Source organism: Molothrus ater, chromosome 10 (assembly GCF_012460135.2).
Source record: "Molothrus ater isolate BHLD 08-10-18 breed brown headed cowbird chromosome 10, BPBGC_Mater_1.1, whole genome shotgun sequence".
Lineage (NCBI taxonomy): Eukaryota > Metazoa > Chordata > Aves > Passeriformes > Icteridae > Molothrus > Molothrus ater.
The window spans coordinates 16789958-16802244 of NC_050487.2; the positions used below are offsets into that span (position 1 = coordinate 16789958).

At 58.5% G+C, this 12287-nt stretch overlaps 2 protein-coding genes across 2 annotated transcripts; both read left to right on the plus strand.

The window, feature by feature from the left end:
- Positions 1 to 67: 67 nt before the first annotated feature.
- On the plus strand, positions 68 to 4041 carry CHRND (cholinergic receptor nicotinic delta subunit). Its single transcript, XM_036388868.2, has 12 exons — positions 68 to 135; positions 810 to 955; positions 1133 to 1177; positions 1268 to 1377; positions 1493 to 1648; positions 1848 to 1963; positions 2216 to 2416; positions 2752 to 2863; positions 2985 to 3099; positions 3290 to 3491; positions 3598 to 3716; positions 3803 to 4041. Exons 1-12 carry the CDS (start codon positions 84 to 86, stop codon positions 3983 to 3985), a joined length of 1557 nt encoding a protein of 518 aa, XP_036244761.1. The 5' UTR covers positions 68 to 83; the 3' UTR covers positions 3986 to 4041.
- Positions 4042 to 5062: 1021 nt separating this feature from the next.
- On the plus strand, positions 5063 to 9441 carry CHRNG (cholinergic receptor nicotinic gamma subunit). The gene is made up of 12 exons (XM_036388945.2): positions 5063 to 5120; positions 5498 to 5634; positions 5735 to 5779; positions 5991 to 6100; positions 6195 to 6350; positions 6575 to 6672; positions 7444 to 7647; positions 7936 to 8050; positions 8307 to 8421; positions 8732 to 8936; positions 9039 to 9172; positions 9250 to 9441. The coding sequence occupies exons 1-12, from the start codon at positions 5078 to 5080 to the stop codon at positions 9415 to 9417; spliced, it is 1530 nt and encodes a 509-aa protein (XP_036244838.2). The 5' UTR covers positions 5063 to 5077; the 3' UTR covers positions 9418 to 9441.
- Positions 9442 to 12287: the final 2846 nt, after the last annotated feature.

The following is a 12287-nucleotide window of genomic DNA, read 5'->3' on the forward strand; positions in this document are numbered from 1 at the left end:
CCGGCAGCCGGACATCCGCTCAGGCAGGCCAGGCAGGGAAGCAGCCAGGGCCTGGCACGGCGTGAGGGCACCGCGGGCACAGCATGGGGAGCCTGCTGGAGCAGCTGGCCCTGCTCGGGGCACTGATGCTGTCGGGTGAGCAGGGGCTGGGTCATGGGGTGCCCTGCTGCTCTGCTGCATGGGGTGCCCAGGGGGTTATGGGCCCCCTCAATGGGGTTGGTGGGGGATGATGGTGGCAGGGTCCAAACTGGGCACCAGGGTCCCCAGGGCTGCCTTTTGGGTATTACCTGGCAGAGTCTGCTCACGGCGTGTCCTTTGCGCTTCTTTCCTGGCTGTGCCTCCCAGAGCCATGTCCCTACCCAGGCTATGTGCCGTCAGTGCACAATGTCATTGTGTCCATGTGTCCTTGTGTCTGTCTGTGCCGAATCTATCACCACATGTCCCTGCACACTCTGGGTCTGTGTCCATGAGTCCATGTGTGTTCTGTGTGTACAGCCTCTATGGACACAGTTCCACCATGTCTGTATCCAAATGTCTCCTGTCTGTGTCCTTCTCTGTGCTGGGTTTGTGTCTGTGTGTCCCTCTGTATCTGTGCCCACGTCCTTGTCCTGTGTGACCATGTGTGACCATATGCTCCCACGTATCTGTCATTCCTGCACGTCCATGTCTGTTCTCCTGTGCAGCACAGGCATGCAGTGTCCTGGCCTGTTCCTCTCCCCTCTATTCTTACACCACCCTGTCCTTGCTGAGCATCCCTAGGGGCCCAGTAACCACTGAGCCCCCTGGTTTGCCTGACCCCACACCCCCAGGTGGGCTCTGCGTGAACCACGAGGAGCGGCTCATCCACCACCTGTTTGAGGAGAAGGACTATGACAAAGAGCTGCGCCCTGTGGTCTCCACTGACGAGGTTGTGGATGTCTACCTGGCCCTCACCCTCTCCAACCTAATCTCACTGGTGAGCCCTGGTGGGCAGGGCCCACTCTGGGGTGTCCCCCAGCCATGCCTCGCCCCTAGGGCTGGTTGCATGGGGGGGAACCCTGAGGCTGCTGTCCCAGCCCTGGCTGGTGAGGGTTGGGGGTCCTGGGCTGGGGGGACACCCTGGCATCTCACTGCCCCATGTTGCTGTTTGCAGAAAGAGGTGGACGAGACGCTCACCACCAATGTATGGCTTGAGCACGTGAGTAGGGACAGGTGCCACAGCATCAGTTGTGCCACCATGGGATGGCCCAGCATGGTGAGGGGGTGACCTGAGGATCCTCCCCTCCAGGGCTGGACCGATTACCGCCTGCAGTGGAACAAGTCTGAGTTTGGGGGCGTTGAGGTGCTCCGCCTGCCGCCTGACATGCTGTGGCTGCCAGAGATAGTCCTGGAGAACAAGTGAGCTGTGCCTTAATTTCCCCTCCCAACCCTTCTGAACCATTCCCAGTGTGTGTCCAGGACTCCCATGGCCCCTTCCCAGCTGTGCCATAACCTTGTGTCCCTGCTGGCACAGCAATGATGGGCTCTTCGAGGTCGCCTACTACTGCAACGTCCTCATCTACGACACGGGCTACGTCTACTGGCTGCCCCCCGCCATCTTCCGCAGCACCTGCCTCATCAACGTGGACTTCTTCCCCTTCGACTGGCAGAACTGCTCCCTCAGATTCAGGTGCTGCTGGCTGGGTCAGGGCAGCAGTGTGGCTGTGTCATGCCTGAGCGTTTGCTGCTGCCAGCACCTCCCTGTGCTGTCAAGGTGCAAGGGGCGTAGGTGACTTGGTGGCTTAAGTCCATTATGCTGGAGGTCAGGGTGGGTTGGGTGGTGGGTACCCAGCAGCCCCTCACTGTCTGACCCCCTGGCTGTGGTCCAGGTCGCTGGCATACAGTGCCCTGGAGATCAACATACACTTGAAGACAGACAGTGACCCAGACACAGGGAGGTCTTACCCAGTGGAGTGGATCATCATCGACCCCGAAGGCTTCACAGGTAATGCTGGTGCTCTCTGTCATGTCCTGTGGCAGTGGGACACCTGTAAAGGTGAGAGGCAGGGGGGGCATTCTGAAATGGGGGCACACTGCCATGGAGAAACTTCACTACCTGGGGCTTTGGCACCCTGGCACTCATTCCACCTTGGAATGCTATCCACACCCTGAGGGGGGAGATGGTGCTAGGGGATCTGGTAAGGACGGCCATGGCAGGTGTCCCCCATGCTGTGTGCTGTCCCCTGTGCCCTGGCAGAGAATGGGGAATGGGAAATCATCCACCGTCCAGCCCGCAAGAACGTCTACCCTGACATTCCCCCGGACACCAGTGAGCACCAGGACATCACTTTCTACCTCATCATCAAGCGCAAGCCGCTCTTCTATGTCATCAACATCGTCATACCCTGCATCCTCATCGCCTTCATGGTCATCCTGGTCTTCTACCTGCCCGCTGACAGTGAGTGAGCCCTGTGGCACATGTGCCAGTAATGGGAGTCACGTCCATGGGGCACCTCTGTGTCCCACACCTGCACCAGGCAACACCCCAATGTCCAACATGAGGACATCCTAGAACTGGAATATCCCCAGTAGAACACCACCACCCCAGCCAGGCATCCTGGCAGAGATGCACTTGGGCACAGGATATCCCATGTGGGACCCATGGGTACTCCCATAACAGAAAACCCCTTATGGGGCACTGTGTCATGGGACACTGGAAGGGCAATCCTGGCACTGGGGACTCTGCTAGAGGTACCTGGGGCAAGGTTTGCCCTGAGCTTACCTGTTCTCCAGGTGGTGAGAAGATGACCCTGGTAATCTCAGTGCTCCTGGCCCAGTCTGTCTTCCTCCTGCTGATCTCCCAGCGCCTGCCTGCCACTTCCCACGCCATCCCCCTCATTGGCAAGTGAGTCCTGGGCACCACTGAGTGCAGCGGGGCGTTGTGGAGTCCCTTGGTGCCAGAGGGCAGCTCTGCCTGTGCCCAGTCCCTGTGGTAATGCCAGCTCCAAGGCCATGCTCCTTCCCAGGTACCTGCTTTTTATCATGCTTCTGGTGACAGCCGTGGTGATCATCTCCGTCGTGGTCCTCAACTTCCACTTCCGCACCCCCAGCACCCACATCATGTCTGACTGGGTCAGAGAGGTGAGCGGGGTGTGGGCTGGGGTGGGTGCACTGCTGGGTACAAGGGTCACACTGTACCCCACAGAGGGCATGGGACAGCAGAGCCCTGGCATTGCATCTGTGCCAGATGGAGTTTGTGGGCAGAAAGTGGGGACAAGGCAGCAACACACTGGGGAGGTGGCCGAGGGACATGACACTCCTGGTGTCCTAGGTCTTCCTGGAGAGCCTGCCCCGGCTGCTGGGCATGACACAGCCGAGCGAGAGCCCGGCGGGCGCGCCCTGCATCCGGCGCTGCAGCTCGGCCGGCTACATCGCCAAGGCAGAGGAATACTTCAGCGTCAAGTCCCGCAGCGAGCTCATGTTCGAGAAGCAGTCGGAGCGGCACGGGCTCACCAGCCGCATCACCCCGGCCCGTGAGCCACGGCCCCACCGCGGGGACAGGGGAAGGGTGGCGGGGCCGGGTCTCCAGGGCTGGCAGCCCTTTGGGGCCCATCTCACCGCCCCTTCTCTCATCCCCAGGCTTGGTGCCACTGGGCGTGGACTCAGGTGAGGAGCAGCCCTACGAGCACCTCAAACCCGTCATCGACAATGCCAACTACATTGTCAAGCACATGAGAGATGAAAACAGCTACAATGAGGTGGGGACATGGGCACTGGGAGGGCAGGGGGAGCTCTCTGTGCCCCCTGTGCCCCCGCACTGCCTGGCTCCTGGCTCTCTCCACAGGAGATTGACAACTGGAACCGCGTGGCCCGGACCCTGGACAGCCTGTGCTTCTTCCTCATCACCCCCACGCTGGTGGTGGGCACCCTCTGGATCTTCCTCATGGGCATCTACAACCACCCACCACCACTGCCCTTTGCTGGAGACCCCTACGACTACCGGGAGGAGAACAAGCGCTTCATCTAAGGGGCTGTGGGGATCCCATGTGCCAGCCTCGCCCCCACCTGTCTTGGTTTGGGAAAATAAAGCTTCTTGCCACGGGGCACTGAACAGGTGGCTGCCCTCAGTGTGTCCCAATGGGCATGATGCCCAACCTGAACACTGTGTGTGTCCTGGGGAGGGTGATGCCCACCCAGGGAATGGTTGTTGTTGGATGTCCTGAGTGTGGTGGACCCTAGCTGTGGCCAGAAGGGGTGTGGTGGCACCGGCCCTGCTACCCCTGTGGGCTGGGCACTTGGGGCAGGATGGGCTGGGGAAGGAGTTGTTCCCCCCAGCATGGCACCATCCCCTGCAGACCCACTGCAGTTCGCAGAGATGCCATCAGTGCCCATATTTCTCCCCTGCCCCCATTATCCCCCATTCGGCCCCACAGTGTCCCCCCAGCACTCCCCATCCCGCAGTGCAAGGCAGGGGGCCCAGAGAGGTGTCTCCTTCCCCAGCTCAGCAGTGGCATGCCAGGGCTCTGGTTTCAGGGGACACCTCTGACGTCCCCCCACCGGCAGTGGCCCAGGACAGCTGTCACATCCTCTCCACTGAGCCAGGAATCTCACCACACCCCCACGCCCCCATCCCCCCCTCCCCGTGACCGTCCTACACAGGGGCTGGAAGGATTTGAACCCCCGGGGGGGCATCACTCCCCAGGCTGATGTGATGGGACTTGCCTGCCCCTTCCCCACCCTGTGTTCTGGGGGCAGCCTCTGCCATGGCAGGGACAGGATGTGCTGGGAGGGGGGCACCCCTTTCCCATAACCTGCAAGGAGATGCACCCCTTTATGGGAGACACGGGGAACCCACGGCACAGAGCTCATTTTACCCCTTGCCCCAGTCCCAACCTCTCCGGCACAAAATTCCAGAGGAGCTTCCCAGCTTCTGGCATGGCCCCACCAGCGGGGGCAGTGGGTGCTCACCCGTCCCTCCCGGGCCCCCGTGGCTGTTGGGAACAGCTGACGGTGGCAGGGGACAGCTGTCCTGTCCCAGCGGGCGCCAGGACAGCGGGGCCAGAGCGCGTCGGCGCAGGCGGCCGAGCGGAGCCGCAGCCCCTGCGCCCACGGCACCGCCATGCGTGGCCACGGCCTCCTGCTCGTCCTCTGCACCCTGGCAGGTAAGAGCTGCCCGGCCAGGGAGAGGCCTGGAGGGCACCTGACCACCCCCCACCTTTGCACCTGGGGTTTGTCACCTCTGGGAGTCCAGCGCCAGGCTGGCACCGGGCTGTCCCTGTGCTGGCAGCCCTCTGCCCCCGTGTCCTGCCCTGGAGAGGTGCCCAGGTGAGCTGGGTCAGGGCGGGCCGGGCACGCAGCCCCTGCCGGGACTGTCGGGATCGTGGAGCAGAGCGCACGCAGCCGCAGCAGCGCACGCCTGGGCATCCCTTTCCCATGCACCCACCCACCCCTGTGCCTCCCCCTCAACACATCAGGTCTAGGGGCCATCAGTGACCCCACTGCCTTCCCCCGGGGTGTTACATGGCGTGTGCCCTCCCAGGTGTGAGCTGCAGGAACCAGGAGGAAAAGCTGTTCCAGGACCTCATGTCCAACTACAATCCACAACTGCGCCCGGCCCGGGGGGATGAGATCATCGATGTCTCCCTCAAGCTCACCCTCACCAACCTCATCTCCCTGGTGAGAGACCCCCCCGGGGGTGGGGAGGGGGGAATTTGCCCCCACTTGTGGGGCAGAAGGCAGGGCACTAAAGCCATCTCCCTCATTCCTTCCCTACCAGAATGAACGGGAGGAGACCCTCACCACCAATGTCTGGATCGAGATGGTGAGACCCCTCCCCTCTAGGCAGGATCATGCCCAGTTATGTTTGCATGTCAGGGTGGCACCCCATGAGGGGCTGGCACTGTAACCTGCACCCTCTTTTGTGGGCACCCCCAAATGAGCCCATTTTGTGGGCAGCATAGCACAGGCAGCTCACAATCTCTTTCATCTTGGGGGGCTGCATGACCCCTCCTCCTCATCTCTCCTCCTCCCAGCAATGGTCTGATTATCGCCTGAGCTGGGACCCTGAGAAATACGACAACATCCAGCTGCTGCGGGTGCCCTCCACCATGGTCTGGCTGCCAGACATTGTCCTGGAGAACAAGTAGGTGACAGGGCAATGGGGACATGTCCCCACATAGGGCTGGCAGCTGCCCCCCAGGCATAGTTTGGGGCTGAGCCCATTTTTTTCCCCCCAGCATCGATGGGACATTTGAAATCACCCTCTACACCAACGTGTTGGTGTCCCCTGATGGCAGCATCTACTGGCTGCCCCCGGCCATCTACCGCAGCGTCTGCGTCATCCACGTCACCTACTTCCCCTTCGACTGGCAGAACTGCACCATGGTCTTCCAGTGAGCATAGGCACCATGACAGCTCCTCCTGGGACACAGGGATTAACATGGGATGCACTTTGCTCCTGGGGAGATAAATGCCACCTGCCTCTCCCCTGCCACTTAGCAGGAGGCACCACGGACAAGCCAAGCACCCCAAGAAGAGCTGGAGGTGCCACACTGGCACCCCTTGCCCATCCAGCTTGCTACATGCCAGCCTGTGCGCCCACCTTGTCTCTCCCCAGGTCTCAGACGTACAGTGCCAATGAAATCAACCTGCTGCTGACAGTGGAGGATGGCCAGACTGTGGAGTGGATCATTATCGACCCCGAGGCTTTCACAGGTAACACTGCAGGCACAGCCATGGCACAAGAGTGTCCCACCACAGGGGATATCCAGCAGGTCTGCTGCTACATTGCTGGCTGCCAAAAGCAGGGCTTCAGGGACTATTAGCAGCTCCCACCATTACATGGGCACTTAAGTTATTAGTGGAAGCGGGAGTGTGGGAGAGATTTGTTTTTCTAACCCCCCCAGCTCGGGGCTCTTGCAGCCTGGCAGCTGCTGCCGGAGAGCACCGCTCCTGCAAGCTTGATTGATGCTGGGGACGTAGCTGTCATGGCCAAACAATGACGTTTTCCATCACATTTTAATTGCATATTGAAGGAACAAAATGCTTTTCGGGCAGCGAGATTTATTTTTTCATTACCGGCCTGAGTTGCGATCCTGACTGGGAAAAAATCTATCGCTCCTGCGGAGAGCGTGAGCAAGCAGTGCGCTGTCACCCATGTCATGCTTGGCTTCCCTCTGTGGCACTGTGGGAGATGGAGGCACCCCAGCCCTACAGCTGTAGCCTGGGAGCCCCCAAGGGGTTAAAGATGCCCCATATCTGCCCATGTGCCCCATCCAACTGCATTTTCGGGTATTTTGCCCAGGCACCCTGGCACATTCCACGGTGCTCATCTCCCTCACAAGCGGCTCTAGCACTGTGTACAGCCTGGGTGCCCTGTGGGGCCCATGCCAATCACCAGTCCCCCCCTTCCTCCCTGGACTGGGGGGCTGGAGGCCCAGCACTCTGTGGGGACAGTGGGATTCACCTGGCACCATCACGATGCAGAGAACGGCGAATGGGCCATCAAGCACCGCCCCGCTCGGAAGATCATCAACTCGGAGCACTTCACCCCAGATGACATCCAGTACCAGCAGGTCATCTTCTACCTCATCATCCAGCGCAAGCCACTCTTCTACGTCATCAACATCATTGTGCCCTGTGTCCTCATCTCTGCCATGGGTGTGCTCGTCTACTTCCTGCCCGCCAAAGGTACAGTGGGACTGTGCCCACTGCGGGCATGGGGATGTGCAAGGGGACAGCAACACTCCAGGAAGGGCTCCTCATCCCCTCTGTGCTTGGGGACCATCAGGATCATCTCTCACCCACTCCTGTAGTATTTGGACTGGGAGGAGTGTGTAAATTTCTAGGTATCCCATAGTTAATGCCTCAAGGCAGGGCTTGTCTAATTCAGCTTTTGGGTGGGGGTTTTTTGCCTTAGGAGGGCAATGTCCACAGCACTACCCTCTGCCAAACTCTGCCTTTCCCCCTCCTTGGCAGCGGGTGGGCAGAAATGCACCGTCTCCATCAATGTTCTCCTGGCCCAGACTGTCTTCCTCTTCCTCATTGCCCAGAAGGTACCTGAGACCTCCCAGGCCGTGCCTCTCATCGGGAAGTAAGTGACACATTGGGATAGGGGTGCCAGCCCTCTTGTCACACTGTGCCAGCAGGATCTCAGGTGCTGTGGAGCAGACAGTGCCCAGGGTACAGAAATAACCCTCAGCCCAGATGGGGCTGACACAGGGCTACCACTTGCCCATGTTTCACTGCCTGTCACCAGCTTCCACCAGCAGGAGGGCACAGAGAAGGACCTTGCACGACCATGGCTTGTGACCCAGCAGCCCTACTGAGGCTCTGTGCCCCCTCCCCAGATACCTGACCTTCCTCATGGTGGTGACAGTGGTGATTGTGGTGAATGCTGTCATTGTCCTCAACGTCTCCCTGAGAACGCCCAACACTCACTCCATGTCCCAGAGAGTGCGCCAGGTACCTGCCACCATCCCCCTACCCTTTAAACAGGGGGAATGAGATGGGTATTTGGGGATCAAGGCCATGTCCCTTGCAGAGTAAGGTGGCAGGCATGCCTTCCTCTGAGTGCAAGTCCTGGCACAAAGAGAAGGCCCCAGATGTCCCCAGTGGACCAGACTGTACCACCAAGCCACTCCCAACACTGGGGAGCAGTGCCAACAGCCCAACAGCACCATGCCCCAAACAATGCCAGGGAAACCAGTCACACCCATTGGGTGCTCTGGCCGGTGTGAGGGGGACAGATCCCCACAGGTGACACTGTGCCCAGGTGTTCCTGCACCTCCTGCCCCGCTACCTGGGCATGGCCGTGCCAGAGGAGACCCCGGGGCCTCCACGAGCCATCCGCAGACGCAGCTCCCTGGGGCTCATGGTGAAAGCTGATGAGTACATGCTCTGGAAAGCCAGGACCGAGCTGCTCTTTGAGAAGCAGAAGGAAAGAGATGGGCTGATGAAAACCGTGCTGGAGAAGATTGGTGAGTGACCCCGGGGGGTTGGCACCTCCCTGTGAAGTTGGGCTTTGTGCCAGGTGGCTGAGCGCTTGCTGGTGCCCGCTGTGCTGGCTCTGCTACTCACAGGACGTGGTCTGGAGAGTGGCAGCACCCAGGACTTCTGCCAGAGCCTGGAGGAGGCAGGTCCTGAGATCCGCGCCTGCGTGGATGCCTGCAACTACATCGCCAACGCCACACGGGAGCAGAACGACTTCAGCAGCGTGAGTCAGGGCTGGGGGTAGAGGGATTTGCATGGGGGGACAGTGGGCACAGCCCTCACCCTTCTTGTGCCTGGCAGGAGAGCGAAGAGTGGATGATGGTGGGACAGGTGATCGACCGTGTCTGCTTCTTCATCATGGCCTCTCTCTTTGTGTGTGGCACTGTTGGAATCTTCCTCGTGGCTCACTTCAACCAGGCACCTGCCCTGCCCTTCCCTGGGGACCCCAAGCAGTACCTGCCCCAGTGATGCTCACAGGTGCCCACCAGCCAAGTGGTGGAGATGGGGGAAGGAGGAACATGGCGTGCTCATGCTGTGCTGAATGTGGAAATAAAGCCCCCAAGTCTTGCAAGTCTCCATGGCATCTCTGCTCCATGCCCACCCACCTCAGAGGCTGGATGTGCACCCTGTGCAGGCTGGCCACACACCTCTAAGCCTGCACAGTCCTGTGGGATGAGCATGGGGAAACTGGAGTAGAGTCAGACATCTAACAGGCCATGCAGCAGTGCTGGCAGCAACGTCACATCACCCCACCGCAAATTTACAAATTCCAGCCCAGGACAAATGGGAATACTGTCATCCCTCTCATGGCAGTGGGGCAGGAATCACAGCTACAGCTGCCCATTCTAGGGCAACAATGGAGCTATGGATGGGATTGGTGGCAGCTAATTCTTCCCTCAATTTATGCCCTGACTGTGGGTCTTGGGGACAGCTGAGGTGCTGTCCCTTGATCCCTAGCAAGCAGCTTGAGGTGGAAAGACTGGGCCACCAGGCCCCCAAACACCCTCAGGGATGTGTGCCCTGTGGCATCCATCCTGCTGGGAGCATCAGCACAACTCCCTCCCCCACCAGCCTTCCTTGCCCTATAGGATCATCTCTGTCAAGCACAGCCCCTTCCCCCATCCTAGCAGTGCTGCATCCCCCTGTGCCCCTCAGTGACCTCTGGGGCCCCCTGGCTTTGTCCCTGCTGGCAGGGGAGATGAGAGGGGTCAGCTTGGGAATGGTGGCAAGCAGCATCTGCTCCTCTGTGATCCAGCTCATGTCACCTGCGCCTGGCTCCAGGACATGCATCAGCCTCACAGTCCCAGCACCGGCTGCCTCTGCTGCTGCTGGGAGAAAACCAGTTGGTGACTGCCCACAACTGCCCCTGGCACTGCCTGACAGGGGTGAGGGCACTGTGGGCATCGATGGAGGAGGGAGGAAAACACACAGCAGCTGAGACATCCCTTCTTGGGCCTTTGCAGCCTGGTCACAGCCCGAAACCACTCGGGGCTGTGCCAGCCAGCCGCTGCTTTCTACAAGGTGACTTTTCCTTCTCCAGGGCCAGGTACTGTCACCTACTTCTTACCACTCTAGGGATGCTGCTTCTTCCAGTGAGCTCAGGCTCAGCATGTCCATAAAGTACAAGTGGGAATGGATGAGCTCTTCCAGCCTGCTAGGAGTACGTACCTGAGATCACACTCTCCACCCTCTCCAAGCAATGGTTTTATGAGCTCTCAGGAGAGCTCTGTGGTATATCATTCCAGAGACAAGAACAAAAGCAAGAGCTGTATGTCACAGATCTTGGGCAGCAGATGTGCCTTGCAGGATCTGGTGGGGGAACACCTGTAGGTCCCTCTGAGGTTATGGGGGGAGTGCAGTGAGAGGAAAACTTCCTCAGCCCAGTATCAGCCTCCTGTGTCCACACCCCATCAAGAAGCACTAAGACAAAGCAATATCTCCCCTCCACAGAGAGAATTCCTTTCTCTCTGTTGGCTGGGAAGAGCCATCAGCCCCCATCAGACCAACTGTAGCCAAAGTCACCCAGGGCCCATGAGCCCACCACAGTTCAGCATCCCCTTAGGAAAGAAGAACTCAAGGGAATGCTCTCTTTTGAGCTCCAGGGTTCAAAGATCTTCCAGTTTCCCCAAAGGCTACTTTGCAGGGATTTAAAGATGAAGGGTGTTCAAAGCCTTTGGGATAACGAAAACAGGAAAGGTCTTGACTCACTGCAGATTTGGTGCTCCCATGGCTAGAGGCTTCCTTCCTGAATGAAGAGGATCTGAAACCTTTATCTAGAGCTCAACAGAAGCTCTTTCCCTTCCCAAACAACCTCATACCGGTGTTTTCACCATTCTCATTAGCAGGATGCAGAGGACCACAAACCAAAAGTCCAGCTCAAAAACCAGTCTGGCTCCATCCCCCTCCAGGCTATAGAAGGCCCCTGGCTTGGCACTGATCAACCACTGCTTTTTTCCTGACCTCAGGAAAAGTAGCCTTAAAGAGGACAAACTCCACAACTGGCCAGCGCACTCTCTTCAAGGCTGAGCAAGAGGAACCTCTGCTGAGTTCCTCTAAATCTCAACCACGGGGGCAGTGGGAGGAGAGGAACAGCCTCCCTGGGAAGGGCTCTTCCACAGCTCACTCACAAAGCGCATTTGAGGGCGAGCACAGCAGGACCACAGCATTTTCAGATTTAATAGCAAGCCTGCACTCATCAGCACCAGCTTAGACAAGGGGCATCAGAGGCAAGAAGTGGGCGAGAACATGAAATAACAGAGGTGGACGTGACGCACAGCTGGGCACAACAACAGGATAAAGCCCTAAGTGATGTCATCTGCAAAAAGCTAAATGTGCTGAGAATAAAAGGAACCTGCAGCTAATGTTTCAGCCCTGCCTTGTAAGGCTATTTTTGCTTAGATTGCCAAAATGCAATTACAACTAAATCCCGCCTAACAAATACTGGAGAGCAGCAGGGGAGAGTTGTATTTAAAAGGAATCTTAAGTAGCAGCCATAGTAGTACCTGCCCGCAGCAGGGAAAACAAATTGTGTCTGGAAAAGAGCATTTGGTTGAGAGCTGGTGACAAGCGCCAAAAGCAGGAACAGGACCATGGGTCTCAAGAAACACAGAGAGGGATGCCACTACAGCTTGGGGACCAGCCCTGCTCCCTGCCCAGCCAGGTGCTAACTGCCTGACCATGGGGAGCACTTAGTCATTGCTGTCAGTGCAAGGAATGTCCCTAGAGACAGCCTAGAACTGACACTCTCAACGAAGAAAACAAACCCTTCAGAAGACTGAATATTTTAAACTCTCTTCTCTGCCAGTCTTGGCTGCTTTCAATCTAGACTTCAATAGTAA